This window comes from Antennarius striatus, chromosome 12 (genome assembly GCF_040054535.1).
Source record: "Antennarius striatus isolate MH-2024 chromosome 12, ASM4005453v1, whole genome shotgun sequence".
In the NCBI taxonomy this organism is placed as follows: domain Eukaryota; kingdom Metazoa; phylum Chordata; class Actinopteri; order Lophiiformes; family Antennariidae; genus Antennarius; species Antennarius striatus.
In genome coordinates, this window is record NC_090787.1 from 4979268 (window position 1) to 4996821 (window position 17554).

Sequence of the window (17554 nt, forward strand, 5' to 3'; positions counted from 1 at the left end):
CCAATAATAATAATAGAGGATTTAAACTCGCGTTAACACTTCAGATCATATTGATTATTATTCCTATAATATTCCCTGAAGTCCGTCTTTGGGCATCATTACGTTAGATTTCTTTGTTTTTTTTGGCTGTTTAATAATTTAGGATTATTACAGTTCAAGTCCAGAAAAGCATCAAACTGAAGTCTGGTGGGGCCCCTGCTGTTCTCAGCGGGGGGGGGTTCGGAGGGTTCGAGGCCCGCCGTGAGCCGCCCGGAGCCCAAACGTCCGCCGCTGCGGGCTCGTTATGGCTGTAGGTGCGCCAGGAGAAGTGAGAGGAGGAAGAGTAGAAGAGGTGGGAGTGGGGGGGTCCGTGTCACCCCCAGCTCAGGGGGACAGACACACTTACACCCTTCCAGGCTGGTCTGATAAAATCTTTGGTTTTGGCGGTCAGGAGAGTCTGCAGTCTGCTCTCTGAGGAGGAGGAGGAGGAGGAGGAGGAGGAGGAGGGGATGAAGAGGAACTCGGCCTCGTCATTAAATTAGATATCATCTATTTACAATGTACAGAGTGTGCGTGGGGTGTGGGGTGGGGGTGGGGGGGGCGGTCAGTCGCTGTCCTCCTTGTCCTCCTGGATGGTGGTGGTGGAATGGTTGTACAGTCCCTGCGCCATCAGCTGCAGCGCCAGCCCGTTCTTGAAGCCGCTGGCCTTCTTGATCTTGGCGCGTTTGTTCTGGAACCAGATCTTGATCTGGGACTCGTTCAGGTTGAGCTCCTGGGCCAGAGACTGCCTCCGCTGCTCCGTGATGTACCGGTTCACCTGGAACTCCGTCTTCAGTCTCTGCAGCTGCTCTGCCGTGAAGGCCGTCCGCGGCCGCTTGTCCTCTTTGCCGCTTTTTGACTTTTTCAGTTTCCGTGTCCTTGGGCCTGCAGTAAGGGCGAAAGGACAGCACACCGGAAATATGAATATTCAGCGCCGCGGAGAGCCGGAAGTCAAGATCCAGAGATGATCTAAAGAACCGCGGGTTGGGTTTTTATTCCGAGCAGCAGGAGGCCTCACTGACCCTGACCCCCCCCCCCTTATGAATAAAAAATACATAACAAATTACATCTAAACACACACACACACACACACACACACACACGTAAAGGAGAAATACTATTAGTAATAGTAGCAGCAGTAGTACTACTACCTATAATTGTAGTAATACTGTAGTTAGTAGTGCTACAAAGGATACTTGGAAAGAATAATTCTAATATAACTAGTAATAATAATATAGATGTATGCTATTAATACTTTAATATTGTTACTGTATTATTACTATTATTGTAGGAAGGTATGTAGGAACCACTAATATATTTTAGAATTATTTAGCAAGAATAATTACCCCGATTTAATATAATAATAATAATAATAATAATAATAATAATAATAATAATAAAAAACCATTACATATTTAAATTATAAATTAGAATAATAATACTAATTGTTAATATTCGTTACTATTAGAACGTTTTACTCTATATGAATGTTGCTACACTATTATTATTTTCTCTAGCGGGAGCAGCGGAAATATTCAAAACTATAAATGATAAAAATCATTCCTAAAATCATTATTATTATTATTATTATTATTATTATTATTATTATTATTATCAAATTTCTAGGTTGTTAAAAATATATTTTAACAATTACATGATCATCATTACCAATTATCTACATTTGATAATAATAATAAAATAATAATTTCTTTTTAATGTAAAGATTTGACTGCAGTGATTTTCTGAACACAAGATCAACATCAGCCCAATCTCATTTACACACGCACACGCACACGCACACACACGCACACACACACACACACACACACACACACACACACACACACACACACACACACACAGGTGTTTATCGCACAACAACAGCCGCTCGGAGATTATTTCATCCTCTTTTTGCTCGCTCATGTAAATCCATGTCGGCTGATGTGGAACCCAAATGCGCCCCGGAGCGAGAACCGGAAGCCCCGACACCGTTTACCGGGTGTTTATTTACGGGGACAGCAAATGAAATAAAAAATGAAAACAAAACAGAACGGCCCTGAAACGCGGTGCGCACTGATCCAGAAAGATCGCTGTAATCCCTTAAATCTGCGTTAGGATTAAACCTCCTGTCACGTGTCTGGGGTTAAAGTGCGTTTATCTACCAACAATCACAAAGATGCGCCAAAAGGGAAATATAATTATAACAATAAACAGCTCAAACGTGTTTTTTAAACGCGGAGCTCCTGAACGAGGTGCGTCTCCGCGCCGCGGGGCTTCAGCCGCTTTTAACCGAAACTGATTTCATCTGAAGCAGTTAATGGATTCAAAATGTCTCCTGTGTTCATCAGGGCTGATCGGAATCATCAACAGCGCCTCCACTCCGCTGTTCTATCCCCCGTGTTCGCCTCATCCGTCCCGCCGGACGCCCAGCTTCCCTCTGAAGGGGGGGACAAACGTCTGCGCGTCAGATCCTGAGCTGGAACACATGTGCGCGTCAGCGCCGGTAAATGTAACGGGACGCGCCGAGTCCGACCGAACGCAGGGTTTGAAATCTTTTTTTTTTTCCTCACTAAATTTCAGTATAATAATAACATTTTTAAAATCAAAGGCAGGTAAGCAAATAAAAATGACAAATTATAAGTGGATAAAAAGTTTTTTTAAAAATCTGGACATTTAACAAAATGTTTTAATCACTGTTGTTATTATTGACTAACCAGGTGTGTCTCAAATGTTATTGAGTCTCTGTGAGGAAAAAAGAAGAGGACATTTTTAAAGGTTGAATTAAATAGTTCTCAGAGGGAATGATGGGGGATTTATTCATTTAACACCTGGATGTAATATTATAAATTAAATTGAAATACTGAGAGAAAAAGAAACCAAAACGAAGCTTTCTTCTGAATTGACAGAATAAATTAATGTTCTATCTTTTTTCCTATAGAAAAAAATGAATTTTCTTATTTTGGCTATTTTCAAATGTAAATTTTATGAATAAATGAAAGTAAAATTTAAGAAAATTTCTGATTTACTTTGAAAATAGTTTGATTTATTGAACTGTATTTTTTGTTATGCATAAAAAACTCTTTAGTTTTTCATTTAAAGACAAAAATAAATAAATTTTCGCTTTATTGCGGTGAGATTTCTCCAGTTTTTGCGCACCGGCTTCCCTTCATGAAACTTTTGTCTTACCAGATGATGGCCGGTCCGAATACCGGGTGCAGTAGACCCAGGCCGGCCAGAGCAGCGGCTGGCTCTCCGGTGTGGCTGCCCCGGTGCCGTTTAGCACCACCAGCGAGGAGGGGGTGTTCTCCCCGGCGCGGCCGCCGGTCCTCTCCTCGTCTTTGACTCCGCCGTCCCCGGTGGAGACGACGGCCGCCGCGCTCCCCCCGCCGCAGCCGCCGTTGCTCTTTTTGGGACTCGCTAAAGAGGCGGAGGAGGCGGAGGACGCAGAGCTGTCGGTGCTGCAGTTGGAGTCTTGGCACGGCGTCCCGGGGAGGCTCGGCCTGCTGACCAGCGGGTGGACGCGCTCCCTGCCGGAGGTGTGCGCCCTCTCCCGCGGACCGAGGCCCAGCTCCTTCTTGCAGCCAAAGTCCGGCCTCAGAATGTTATCGATGAAAAAGTTGGTGGTTCTGTGGGCCTGCTGGGCGACCTGCAGGGGCAGTATTGGCGGCGAGGGCAGGCTGGGGGACGGAGAGACGCTCTCTCCCTCGCTGCTCTCCGTGCTGTTCGGATCCCGCTGCTCCTCCATCGCTGCTTCTCTGAACAACGTGATTCTGTTCTCTCAATCCACTTCCACTCTGTGGGCCCGTTTGTATCCAGAATAAGATGAGACTTCGCACTAAAACATGGTGGTGTTCTCCCCGGTTATTGCTGGAGGTGGGAATTATTCTCAAACTGTGGACATCCTTCCTGCGTAAAGGCGCTCCGGCGCGTCATGGTCGGCGAGTTGACTTCTAGACTGTCTGCTGGCTGCTGTCGCTTCTCACCCACCGCTGTATGACAGTCAGATCTTCACAAAGTCTTCACATCACATTACCTTGCGCGCACCCACACACTCACACACACATGCTCACACACACACATGCTCACACACACACACACGCTCACACGCGCCAACCAGAAGCAAAAGAATAACGCCCAAAGCGCAGCGGGCCAATCACCGCTCGGGACACTTTTGGACATGGGGGTGACGATGTCCAATAATGTGGGACGTCTCTGAGCCAAAAGGGGAGCTTTGGAGCGGCGAGCAGCTTCAGAGGAACCAAACAAGAGATTATCACTGCTGCGCTCCTCCAGCCCGGTTCTATCTGTTACATCTCATACAGCTGAGACACGCGCACACACACACACACACACACACACACACACACACACACACACACACACACACACACACACACACACACACACACACACACACACACACACACACACACGATCATCACTTTTCAAGTTTTCAAAAATCACACCAGGTTCTCCTGAATTTGTCAATTTACATTTGAAACGTTTGAATTTTCCACCCCCCCCCCCCGCGCCCCGTTGTTTTGTTATTTTGTGTTGCGTTCAGGGTCTCTGTTTTTACGCAGGCCTTCCGTTGCGCACCAGCCTGCCCCCCATCATCACGTTTCTTAAAATGGATCTAAACGGAGCTCCTACATCTTCATACGCACCTCCTGCCTTGATGCGCCCCCACCTCCTCTGTTCTCTCCTCCTTTCTGGAGAACACTCACGGCTGTCAGCCGGCATTCTTTTCCGGGCCGAGCTCTCCAAAAGCGCGCTCTTATCTCGGCGCGGGAGAGAGGAGCTGCCGGCGGATAATTTATAGGTTTTAATTACTCCGTATTCCGCCTGATCGGCCGGACGTTCATCACCTGGCGGCGGGAGAAAAGCCTCTGTCACCGTCAGCGCGCAGAACGCTTCATCAAAACGTGCGCAAAATGGGCCGATGGAATAATAAATGCGCCATAACAGACAGGCGAACGGATTCAAAGCGTTAATAGAAAAGTCCACAATCCTCCTGGAACACAGAGACCGGACGGAGCGACGACTTAATTGGACTAATTTATATTAAGGCTTTTGTTTCACTTGTTTTTAAGGTGGAGCCGGAGGCCGGAGAGCGCCTCGGCCACCGCAAACATCTGTGTCGCCAATAAAAGGAATAATCCCCAATCACTTTAATAATCAATTCCTGGTTCATATTTATCGATTAACCCATTAACCAGTAAATTATAAGATCCAATTACCTTCATTGTCTTTCTAATGTACCTACCGGTGTTTCAATTGTACAATATTCCTCCATGGACTCCTTGTACCTGTAATTTAATTCTTTACATGAACATATATTTATTTGTTTTCAGGTTGTAATGATTATAGTATAAGTAATTATAATAATAAAAAATAAATGTTTAAAGCAATAATCTATCTATCTATCTATCTATCTATCTATCTATCTATCTATCTATCTATCTATCTATCTATCTATCTATCTATCTATCTATCTATCTATCTATCTATCTATCCATCCATCCATCCATCTCTTCATCTTTATCTTGACACTTCTTCAGAAGAACAGACGCGCAGTTCCAGGTTCTTTGTTGTGATCCGGTGTCATTGTTGTTATTTTTCTGTAAATTATTTGTGATTTTTAAGAGAAAAAAATCAAGAGAAAAAAAAGAAAGACAAATTTCACAATGTTTAAAATCTTTCTGAAATATGAAAACAGTAAATATCGAAAATTACGTGATTTTATATGAATTATAAATTAATTCGTCTTAATAATAAGAGACTGAACATCTTGAGCGTTGAAGCAGCTTCTTCCAGCCCCCAGATATTTTTTAAACGCTCCAAACTGAGTGGAATCAATGGGATATAAACGGATCACGTCCAGAAGCGTTAAGGTTCTGCTGCAGTCAAACATCAGAAGGTTCTGAAGCTGCAGGCTGGAGAGTCTGAAGCCTCATCGGGGAGAGATAAGGACTTATCCCTGGAGGTACAGGGCAGGCAGGCCTGCTATGAGGCGTCGTCATTCCATCTGCTATTCAAAATCAAATAAAATCACAAAAAACAAACATTTAAGTATAAATATTAAATTTTTAAATTGTAATTACCAGAAAAGGTCGGAAAAAATACTCGTGGTCGAACAAAAAGAGTTTTGCTCTGTTTCCTTTGATTAAAAGTTGATAGAATCGCCTGAAATCATTCTGATCACTTTTATTAACATATGAGTGACTCACAGCTCCTCTCAGCCCAAACGCTCCAACAGCCCGGTTCTGGAAGGTTCACGAATGATACCGCAGCGCCACCTGGAGGCCGATCAGAGACTCCAGCCCTGGCGCTCAGGTTCAAGCATACAGTAATTTAATAAGAAAATATAATTTATTTCTATGCGTGCATCGGAAGAAGACGATTGGAATCACAGTGCAGTAGTTCTAAGGAGAGTAACATGGAGATGGATCAGTAGTGGGTCAATAACAGAATGATAATGAAATTAATAAGATGTCAACATGTTTCTTTTTTAATAAAATCATAAAATTATTGTCTCATTTCCAAGTAATCAATTTCTTTGGATATTAATATTTTTTCAGTTTGTCAGTAACACTTCATATGTTTGATTATATATTTCGTGGAAGTGTGGGCGGCTGTCGTTCGTGTTTTGTCCAGTTGGGGGCAGCATCAACCGTTACGCAATGTTCATCTACCGCAATTCTCCAGCCGAAGAAGACGGTGAGCAACAGCTAGGCATCAACATGCCTGCTGCTGTGATAATGGAGGAAAATTTTGATAAATTATTGGAGCAGTGTGAAGCTCAAGAGCTCGAGGTGAGACACAACTTATGAATTAAATTATTTTAATATCTTTATTTATATAAAAAAGTTGTCTTACAGGCTTCCGTAGCCTGAGAGTCGCTGTGTCTCTCCTGACATCTAGCTAGCTGTAGCCCGGCTCAGGCTAACGCTAAAGCTTTCAAGCGTTTATTTTCACTTTTTCACCGATAATTTTAGTTCCAATCGTTGTTGCATTAATTTACATCACAGACATAAGTCCAGGGTTGGTTAACAATGCTCACAAAACGTGTCTTTTCCTTTCGATTTAGCAATGTTTGCTTCTAGTATTGCTGTTAGTAGATGGAGGCTAACTTAAATAGCCATTTAAATGTTCTGTCTCTTTGGGTTTGTTGTTGTTTATTTCAATTTCTAAACTTTAAACCATGAGTTCTATCTCATGTGTGTCATCACATCACCTCAGGACTGATTTATGACAGGAAAATGACCATTAATTATGTAAGCTAAGCTAGTGGACGGCTAACATCGTGTTAGAAGATGCTAAGAAGTGAGTAACATTAGCTTGAGCTGGGTCAAGGGTCAAGGGTCAGTCTGTTGCTGATGTCAGGAAGAAAATAATTTTAAAAAATGAGTAACGTATCTCATTTAGGAATGCCACTTTAGAACCCATACAGCTTTCACCCTGTGTTATTTTGAACAGGCTCCAGGGGGCATCACAACACCTCAAGTCTACGCCCAGCTGCTGGCGCTCTATTTACTCCATAATGACATGTAAGGCATCTGCGTGTGTGTGTGTGTGTGTCATCCGTTTGTCCAGAGGTCATCAGGTGACATGGAGGCGTGTAGATTTATTTTAACCTCTGCTACAGTCAGTTTGAAAGCATCTAGAACCGTTCAAATGTGTTTTGTCCTTTGCTGCTTTCTGTACTTTGGGATTTTTGTACTAAATATTCACATTTATGCACAGTAACAGTAAAATAAAGAGGCTTGCCGAAAAAAAATAAACCTTCATTGCAGTAAAATTGTCATCTTCCCTATTGCAGCTGTCATATATATTTATCATATTTTAATATAATCTATCTACCTCCTTAACACTTGTACATGATCTTTTGAATTTGCTCCTCAAGGCTGTGATTTGAGAGGTCATGTGTTTCAGACTACAGGAGGTCCCTATTATAAGGTTTCTGCGTCTGACTTTCTTCTGTGTGTTGTTTAACTTGTTGATGTGGATCCCACAGGAATAACGCCAGATATCTGTGGAAACGAACTCCCCAAGCAATAAAATCGGTAAGCATGTTCAAACATACACCGCTTTGGGGGTGTTACTGAAATCCATTCCAGTGTTACGAATCTATGACAGCTACTACAGCTGTCAGGAGTTTAACTACGATGTGGGAATAATGATTAATAACAGGATCAGAACCCTTTATCACGAACAGGAGGGGTTGGAGAATGAATCACTGTGACTCATCGATAACCTCTTGGGAGTAACTGCTCTTTATAGTAACATGAGCGCCACCATTGTGTCGTGTGAGGCGTGCTGAACGTGTCTGAAATGCTTTTCCTCTTCTTGCCTGCAGACGAACCCTGAGCTAACGGCGATCTGGGGCGTCGGCCAACGCATTTGGCAGCGAGACTTTCCAGGCATCTACACGGCCATCGCAGGTTTCCAGTGGTCAGAGAATATTTTACCCGTCATGGAAGCCCTGAGAGGTAACAGTCTGGGTTTGACGTCCTGAGGCCTTTATGTGTCATTCTAGGATCTAGTACCTCTGAACCCAAACGGCTCTCAGTGGGGTGCATAACTCTGTCAAGGTTGTACAGACCCACTTATATCCACTCTCGAGCTCTGATTACAGAACAGTAATGTCCTAAAACTAAATAAAAAACAGTCCCTTCTATCTGATAGACTAAACTTAAAGAATTTAAAATGAATTATTTCTTTCACAAACATTTTGAAGCAAACGGTGAAACAACCTGAGGGAGAGAAGTCTGTCTTTAAGTTGTGGTTTCCTCTGTGTGCTTTCGGACATCACCAGCAGGGGACAGCGTATGACTACAGCTGTAGTTATGACGCAACCCATGTGAAATAATGTGCTGGGACCACGCGGTCCTTTTTCATCTCAGGTGTGACACTCAGGTGCCCCAATGGTCAGTCCAGGTCGATCTTAAGCAAAACTCAGACTCAGGTCTAGACACTCAGGTTCAGCTGAGTGTTTCCTGTCTCTTCTCCACTACAGATTCCTCATTTTGAGAAACTTTCCTCTTTAAAACTATTGCCCCTCCTGCTCGCTCCCCTGTGCGTCTGACCGTGTGATGTTACCCTCTGTCGGAGTTAAGAATAGCTCTTCCTCGTGTTTACGGTGCGTCGTGTTGTCCTGCCGTAGATGCTGATGTACACATGTGTCGTAAGACACTTGAGCAACCATTGATCATCCAGTGTGTTTGAATTAAAATCAATAAATGCAGCAAATCTTTCCTTAAATGTACTTCAAGTCCATATGATGATGCTTTTATTGGTAATATTTACTAAATACTTCATTTTCCTGAGTCTAGTTTGTCATCCTGTCATCGTTTCAGCAGAAATTAAAGTACATCAACAGTTTTATTTGACGTAAACACGTCATCAACATTCAGCTTTAAAAGTGCGAAGCAAAATGGGAAACACAAAAACACAACTTACGTCAAAGATTTGATGAAGATCTGATGATCAGAAATTTAAGAAGTAATTTCCTGTTACTCAACACGTCTGATCTGAACGTGAATGTGGGAACAACAGAAAAACAATTCTCGGAGCCGGTTACATAAATAGTCGGCGAGGTGAACGACAAACAAATCGAGGAGGTAAAAAATCATCAACAACACCGGAGTCATGGGGGGGTTCACATGGACTTGTTTACCACAGTCCAGGGACCCCCCCCCATCCCACCCCGTCTCCCAGATGGGGCTGTTCTGAGCTGGTCACATGGACCCTGGTTGTCGTTGCTCAGTCCACCATTTCTGTCACCGCATTGGTGATGGTGAGGGTGGGTAGACAGTTTGTGCCCACTGGGACATGTGACACATGCACCACTTGTTAGGAGGGGCTGTTTCTCTGAAAAGATACCCCGGCAGCAAGCAGACAGGAATGTGTTCTCTGGTTGGTGAGCGGGGGTCGGGTGTCACCAGCTGTGAGGGGCGGGTATAAAGGACAGAGCTGCTAGCGCTCAACCAGAATAGAAACGACGCCACCGGCGCTACACGCTAACGACGAGCTAGCAGAACCCTTCACACTCAAAGGGACGAGTAGAGCTTCTAGCTTCCTCTCGTGAACATACGAAGCTTTCCTGATCCGACTGAAAGGCTGAGACTCTTTTCCATCATGGACATCCAGAGGACGGGATCTATGGTGCGGCCCCCCAGCCCCATGGACAGCCTGGAGAAGCAGCTGAGCTGCCCCATCTGCCTGGACATGTTCACCAAGCCGGTGGTCATCCTGCCTTGCCAGCACAACCTGTGCCGCAGCTGCGCCTCCGACCTCTACGACTCGCGCAACCCCTACCGCTTCTCTGGCGGCGTCTTCCGCTGCCCCACCTGCCGGTTCGAGGTCGTCCTAGACCGCCACGGCGTGCACGGGCTCCAGCGCAACCTGCTGGTGGAAAACATCATCGACATCTACAAGCAGCAGCAGGAAGTGAGCGGTGGGGGCAACACGGAAACCCTGAAGCCGAAGGAATCCAAGGAACCGTTGTGCCAAGAACACGAGGACGAGAAGATCAACATCTACTGCGTGAGCTGCCAGGTCCCCACCTGCTCTATGTGCAAAGTATTCGGCCAGCACAAGGACTGTGAAGTGGCGCCGCTGGCGAGCATCTACCAGGCCCAGAAGGGTGAACTGAGCAACGCCATCGACACCTTGGTGTCCAGCAATGGACGCCTGCAGGCGCTGCTCAACCAGATGGACGACGCCTGCCGCACGGTGCAGGAGAACGCCCAGCGCGCCAAGCAGGGTCTGGGCGAGCGCTTCGACCTGCTGTACGCCATCCTGGAGGACCGCAAGACCATCCTGCTGGAGCAGATCGGGAAGGAGCAGGACGAGAAGGTGGCCGCCCTGCGCGCTCTGGCCAAACGCTACGGCGAGCGGCTGCAGGCCGGCACGGAGTTGACGGACTCGGCGGTGAGGGCGCTGGAGCAGGGCGGCTCCGCCGAGTTCCTGGTGGCATCCAAGGGCCTCATCATGCAGACCAAAGACGCGGCGAAATGCTCGATGGGGGAGGACAGGCCAGAGCCAGGGTTTGAGAAGATGGACCACTTCACTCTGTCCACGGAGCACGTGGAGGCAGTCCTTGCCAAAATGGACTTCGGAATGGGCGACGACGACGAATTTGAGGACGCAGAGGAGGAGGAAGAGGAGGAGGAAGAGGAGGAATAATGCAACTTGAAGCATTTAAAGACTCGTAGGAAATTCTGGTGTGCTTTTGATAGCTTATGGCAGGGACTCTGAAGGAAACGTAAGGTTGAAGGAGATGTGGGCTGAAATGGCTTGCCCCTTACTGTCAGTGCAATATTTCATTTCAATGTTGTATTTTTTTCTTAACTTCTTTTTATACTTTTGTACTTTGAAGCCATTTGAACGTTAAAAATGGGTCTAGATACACGCGATCGAAGAACGTCCAACGGTTGATTTACACTTCCTCATTGGTAGCTTCTAGAAATTGTGTTTTTTGTTTTTTTCCTCACTTTTGTCCGAGTTTGTGTTGAGTCGGTGATCAGTTGATCTGCCTGTAATCACCCAAAAATCTGAATTTATGGAATGTGGAATAAAGCTGCATGAATTGAGCATCCTTTTTGATTTCTTGTTCGACGTTTCGGGCGAGCGAACGCACAAAGGAAGAAGAACGTGGAGGTATTTCGGTCGCGTACGTCTTCTTTGGGCTGCTCTCCCGTTCTGTTGCTGTTCTTACTTGGCAGTCGGCTTGCATGTAAAAATAAAAGCCCTTGCCTTGTCCTGTCTGCTTTGCCTTTGCTGGTGAAAAGTGGAGGCTATTTTTAAGAGGTGAGAGGGTGAGAATTGATAGCGGCCCTGGAATAGACTCGGGGAAAAAGGCCAGGTCCTGTTTCTTTACCATAAAACTCACGTCCTCCCTCTCATGGACGTCTTGCTCAGCACCTCCAGCTCCATGCCGGCGTGTCAGAAGGGCAAACTAAGAAAGGCCGCTCCAGCTGCTGCTCGCGTCACATCCTAACAGTCAGTAGGGTAAAAATACTCGTCTGCCTGGGGGACCGGGTTACAAAAAGCCCCCTTCAAATGACCTGCTTGGCTGCATGGAGAACATTTGCTCCGAGACCTCATTTTGTTTCCAATACGCCGCCGGTCAGGTGCGGCGAAGTTGTGCCAGCAGAAGACGGTGGAGGTTTATGAAGTGTGAGAAACGCTCCGCGTTTAGCAGATGGCAGTTTTTTATTCCCATTTCCTTGGAAAGGCTCACCACCATGTCGAAACACTATCGATTCCACGCCCTTCTTTCTCGACTGAAGAGCTGTTATCCTCCAGCCGTGACCCAGATTGAAATAGAAATGAACTGTTTCTGCTCAAATGCAGCTCTGATAGGAATGTTTCAGGGCGACCGCCTCGTCTGGGACGGAACAAAAACGGGGGAGATCGGGAAGGTGGAATAAAAAAGTTCTCTTGATAAATCTCCGGCCTTCCCCCCCACAGCTGTCCTGCCTCATCCCTCTTGTTATTGTTACTGCTGCTAGCTGTTGGTACACACCGACTGTTGCTAGGCTATGAAGCACCGAAGGCCACAACCCTGAAATTTTGACACGATAGCAGCGGAGCTGCAGCAGATACAGCTTCCACTTATCTGCAGGACGAAAAGGACGGCACTGGAATAATCAGCCGGTGCCTGTTGATAAAGACCTCAGCGGGTTGTGGTGTCAGAGGAAGAAGATCCGCTTCAGTTAAAGAATTAACGTCATCGGGATCCAAAATGTTTGATTTAGAACATCCAGATTAGTTTAAAGTGTAATTAAAATAACTAGGCAGTCAGAAACTGCAACATCCCGCGACACCCCTGAATTCAAAATTCAAAATATCTGACCGTAGATCAAAGCTGGTGCTTTGATCTGTGTTCTTACTCACACTGGCCTTCTCCCTCGTCTTTCTATCTTATCCGGTTCCTGATTGTACAAAAGTTGAAATTTGACCTTGACCTAGTTTTCTCAAGGTCGAGGTTGTCATCTCATTTTTATCCCCGCGTAATGTGCCGCGTAATGTGCTTTTTTTTTTCATCTTCCTATCCGCAACGGTTGTGAAGATATTTGTTGGACGAACACACGAACACTGACAATTGTGTGTGTGTGTGTGTGTGTGTTCACTATGACGGTGAGGATACGCCTTTAGCGGACACACACATACACACAGACACACACACACGACTGAAGCAGAGCCAACTAGTTAGCCAAATGCTAGCTAACTTCAACAGTTTGTGAGGAACTTTCAGTGTGTAGCTCAGAGCTAGGACATTACCACACACCGCTATCGTAGCCTGAACGAACTCCCCTTCGGGGATGGCCACGTCCTTGGCATGTCAACCAATCAATATCGTCAATCACTCTGTCCAGTCACAGAGCAGATTTGTGATGTCACTAAGGGCAATTCCAGCAAAATCTGATCGTTTTGATTCGGTCCGGTCCATGAATTCCTAAATCTCCAAATATCTATTGATGCAGGAAGCTTTTGTTTACCAGGTTGGAGGAGTTGGTCGGGTTGGGGAGGACCACTATGTATAGAGACCTGAAAAAATGTGATTTTCACACCCCTTTAACGTTTGGAATCATCTCTTTATTTAAATCCTAAACGTTTAAATCCTGTAGTTTTATTCACCTCAACCCTCTTTGAGTTCCATTTAAAAAAGCTGCATGAGTGAATCCGAGTCATTAGTCTGACAAATCACATGACCCTGTTAGCACGTTAGCACATGTCTGCACCACATGCACCTGTGTAGCCTCACGTCCATCCATCCCCTCCCCCCACAGAGAGCACCCGGCAGCGGGCCTACAGCCTGGTGGCTCAGGCCTACACCTCCATCGCGGCCGACGACTTCGCCGCCTTCGTGGGATTCTCAGTGGAGGAGGCGGTGAAAGGTACGACTGTAGCGGCGTAGCCTTCGAGCTTCCATTCATACATTCTGACTGATGACCCCCCCCCTCTGTTTGTGTGAAGGTGTGGTGAGTCAGGGCTGGCAGGCCGACCCCTCCACTAGGATGGTGATGCCCAAAAAGCCAGGTAGGTGGCAGCAGCGCGCTTCTGACGCTCTCATCCGTCACCCTCTGCTGCTCTTCCTCTTCTGGGTGTGTGTGTGTCTGTGTGTGTGTGTGTGTGTGTGTGTGTCTGTGTGTGTGTATGCGTGTGCGTGTGTGTCAGTCAGAGGGGGGAGGAGGGGGTTCCCCAACATCTCCAGACAGGTTCTGATTGGCTCCTGTCTGGAGTCAGACTCTGATCGGTGTGTGATGGACGTTACCGCAGTAGCATCTGCTGCACACATGTCCTGTCACCATGCTAACCCCCCCCCCCTCTCGATAAGTGTTCATCCCTGGGGGGTGGGATCTGCTGTGAAGTTCTGTAACGATGTGGTGAGGTCACCTGTTAACCTGAAACCTGCCCCTCCGACATCTGATGGATGGTACAATAAGCCCCCTCCTTCTGACTTGTCCCCCCCCCTCTCCACAGATCCTCCCCCCGTCTCATTGGTTCCAAATGAGCAGCAGTTGGCCAGACTCACTGACTACGTGGCTTTCCTGGAGAACTGATAACCCGCCTCCACCACGGCTGCACGGATCCAGCTCCTGGTACGGAGGGAGCGTCTGGATGGACTCGTTCTGCTTCATGCAGAGACCCGCCCCCCCACCCCCATCTGAGTCAGACGCACCAAAAACCCCCCCATCGTCCTGCATGAAAGCCTTCCTCCTTGTCTATTTATGTTCACCCGCTTCGCCTGTCGGTTCACACGCTGGACATCGATCCCTCACACGCGGTGTTGTGTTCTCCTGCCCCCCACCCTCCACCACCCCAGTATGTTTTTAACAGCTGACTTTAAAGGATGAGTTCACACAAACACCAACGCTTAGTCATCACATTCTCATCCCGCATCCCGAGTTTCTCACTCCACAAAACCGCCTCAGCGTCCTCCATGAAGACCGAAGGCGACGGGAACTTCCTGTTTTGCCGAGATGGGAACTTCCTGACGTCCAGATCGTTTTCCAAGCATTCAGAACCTCCAAGATCTCACTTTGGAATGAAAAAGACATCCAAGTCTCTTGTTTTAAAGATGGAATCTTCCTCATTTGAAACTAAAAGGAAGGAGGCGGAGCTTCTATCGCTCAGGGTTCACCTGATGTCTGGAAGACGCGTCACTCATGATGGAAAAAACAGAAGACGCCGGTTTCAGGATGTTTTTTTAATGTTATAAATCAAAATCCCTTCTTCTTTAGTCGTTCAGATGAATGTTCAGAAATGTTTTGTGGAATCTGAAACATTCCCTCCTGACGTGGGGGGGGTTGGAATACGACACAACCCGGTTCTGATTCAGCACTCGCAGGTTCCCTTCGGACAGACTGTCAGGCACGCGGGCGTCTACATGTGGATTCATTTCTCGTGATTTGAAGTTTATGTTTCGAGCGGTGAATAAATATTTTCCTGTTTCTAATTCAGCATTCTTTCATTTCATTCTGGAGGGGAAGACACGAGATGTTTGCCCTCGTGTGAAGGAACGAGATGCATCAAGACATTTCAGACCAGCAGGTGGTAAACATCTATTTTAGTTCATCTGTACATTCTGACCTTTTCACTTCGACCTCGATGCAAATACAGATTTAGAATAACAACACAGCAGCAGCTTTTTATTTTGAAGGGCATATCTGGTTGCCATCTGGTCCTCCTCCAAAATAAAACTGATGGTGCGGGAGCTTTTGTCATGAAGAAGAATTATAAATACTTTCTGCCTGTTTGATGTTGCGGCGACGACGAGAGGAAGTGGGAGACATTTGATGTGATTCTGTGTGTAACCGCGTTCATCACAGCTGAGCTGTTTGTTTGTGGAGGCGAGGCTCTCGGTCATGTGTTTTTGACGTGGGTCGATTCGTTTGAACGTTAGAAACAACTTGCCAACATTTTTACTCGACATTGTGTTTGTTGTTTCTTGTTTGTTCTTTTCTGGCCTCATTAAATTCATTTTAGTGACGATAAAGTCTCCATTTATACTCCTTCATTCAGCTCTTGTTCTTACTGAATTTTACCAATTGGAATCTTTTCTGTATGAATTTTGCAGCATCTGTGGCTAAAAATTTTCAACTATAATGTGTCTGCACTCAGTGCTTGGTTGAGACCACCTGGTCCGGGGTTCAGATCCATGTTTGTGCGTCTGCTGTTCACACACACGTGTGACCTCCTGCCGAGTCCAGACTGGTTGGCCCATCCTGGCCTCATGTCAGCAGCCGGGATGCCAGAAGTGTGAGGAGGAAACTGATCACTGAGCTGCGCTTCTGCTGAGCTGGACTTTGAACTCTGGTGAGGAGCTGACAGACTGTGGTACTGCGCATGCGCACTCTAGAATGGCTGTTTATTTTTTATTTTTTTGCGTTGTTGCTAATATTTTCACGTGGCCGGTTAGCTCAGTTGGTTAGAGCGTGGTGCTAATAACGCCAAGGTCGCGGGTTCGATCCCCGTACGGGCCAGTCTTTTATTACATTCATATCTGTCTTCCTTGACTCGTGAATATCCGGGAGTTGTGACATCACAGGACTGAGAAATGGCGTCATCATTCAGAGGAGAGTCCACATTTTTTCGCGTCTTCGTGTCTAAATCTAAGAGCAGCAGGAGTGTCACAGAAACCTCTGATGCGTTCATTAAATAATTATATTGCTGTGTTTTTTTTTTAAATCTACAGCTGGTTTTGGACAGATTCTTCTTTCAGAGTTAATTAAACAGCTGCAGCTGCAAACCACACCAGAGACTCCTGAGTCTTTACGCATGAATTAGAGACTGTTTTCACTTCATTTTCCTTGGGACTCAGAGGCCGGTAAGCTCAGTTGGTTAGAGCGTGGTGCTAATAACGCCAAGGTCGCGGGTTCGACCCCCGTACGGGCCACGATCTTGTTTTCTTCGTCACGTTAGTAACACACCAGATCAAGGAGAGGTTATGGTAATCCTCTAAGGTCAATAACGGTAAATTATGAAGAAGTGTCTCCACCTGAGGCTTCAGTCCCTCAGTGACTCGGGGATTCAGGTGTTTAACTTCCAAGAACACGTCGAAAGTCGTCACCATCACGTGAGCAGAGTGTTTTCATCAGTCAAACATGAGATCTGGAGAAAGATCTGCATAAATCAATAAATAAATCAATAAATACAGATCATGTGACGTGTCCTCTGCAGGCAAACACCTTATTTCATGTGCACATGGCATATACATGTGTATATAAGTTGTGTACATCACATGTATCCTTTACAGTTTATTAACATCACGCAGCTCAGCGCAGAAGTCCAGCTTCTCCTGGAGAGAGTGACGTGCGCCTTTACGCACGAACGCAGCGGCCGCACCTGTTAATGACATGTCGTTAGGTCATTTTAGGATGGCTGCGGCTGAATTAATGTGGCCGGTTAGCTCAGTTGGTTAGAGCGTGGTGCTAATAACGCCAAGGTCGCGGGTTCGATCCCCGTACGGGCCAAAATTATGTTTCACTCTAAGCACGTTATCAGAGTAATTACAGGCGCCAAG

General features: G+C 46.2%; 3 protein-coding genes and 3 non-coding genes across 6 annotated transcripts; 5 read left to right on the plus strand and 1 right to left on the minus strand.

Moving 5' to 3' along the window:
• Positions 1-583: 583 nt before the first annotated feature.
• On the minus strand, positions 584-3763 carry LOC137605349 (homeobox protein engrailed-1-B-like). Its single transcript, XM_068329976.1, has 2 exons — positions 3205-3763; positions 584-903 (listed from the first exon to the last, which is right to left on the minus strand). Exons 1-2 carry the CDS (start codon positions 3761-3763, stop codon positions 584-586), a joined length of 879 nt encoding a protein of 292 aa, XP_068186077.1.
• A 2969-nt stretch (positions 3764-6732) lies between these two features.
• cops8 (COP9 signalosome subunit 8) lies at positions 6733-16038 on the plus strand. The gene is made up of 7 exons (XM_068329601.1): positions 6733-6833; positions 7498-7568; positions 8036-8084; positions 8378-8510; positions 13818-13925; positions 14005-14067; positions 14512-16038. The coding sequence occupies exons 1-7, from the start codon at positions 6762-6764 to the stop codon at positions 14589-14591; spliced, it is 576 nt and encodes a 191-aa protein (XP_068185702.1). The 5' UTR covers positions 6733-6761; the 3' UTR covers positions 14592-16038.
• On the plus strand, positions 9835-11615 carry trim63b (tripartite motif containing 63b). Its single transcript, XM_068329600.1, has one exon. The coding sequence runs from the start codon at positions 10159-10161 to the stop codon at positions 11206-11208; it is 1050 nt and encodes a 349-aa protein (XP_068185701.1). The 5' UTR covers positions 9835-10158; the 3' UTR covers positions 11209-11615.
• A 402-nt stretch (positions 16039-16440) lies between the features above and the next one.
• trnai-aau (transfer RNA isoleucine (anticodon AAU)) lies at positions 16441-16514 on the plus strand. The gene has a single exon. It is a non-coding gene; the product is annotated as a tRNA-Ile (tRNA).
• A 339-nt stretch (positions 16515-16853) lies between these two features.
• trnai-aau (transfer RNA isoleucine (anticodon AAU)) lies at positions 16854-16927 on the plus strand. Its single transcript has one exon. It is a non-coding gene; the product is annotated as a tRNA-Ile (tRNA).
• Positions 16928-17430: 503 nt separating this feature from the next.
• On the plus strand, positions 17431-17504 carry trnai-aau (transfer RNA isoleucine (anticodon AAU)). Its single transcript has one exon. It is a non-coding gene; the product is annotated as a tRNA-Ile (tRNA).
• The last annotated feature ends 50 nt before the right edge of the window (positions 17505-17554 follow it).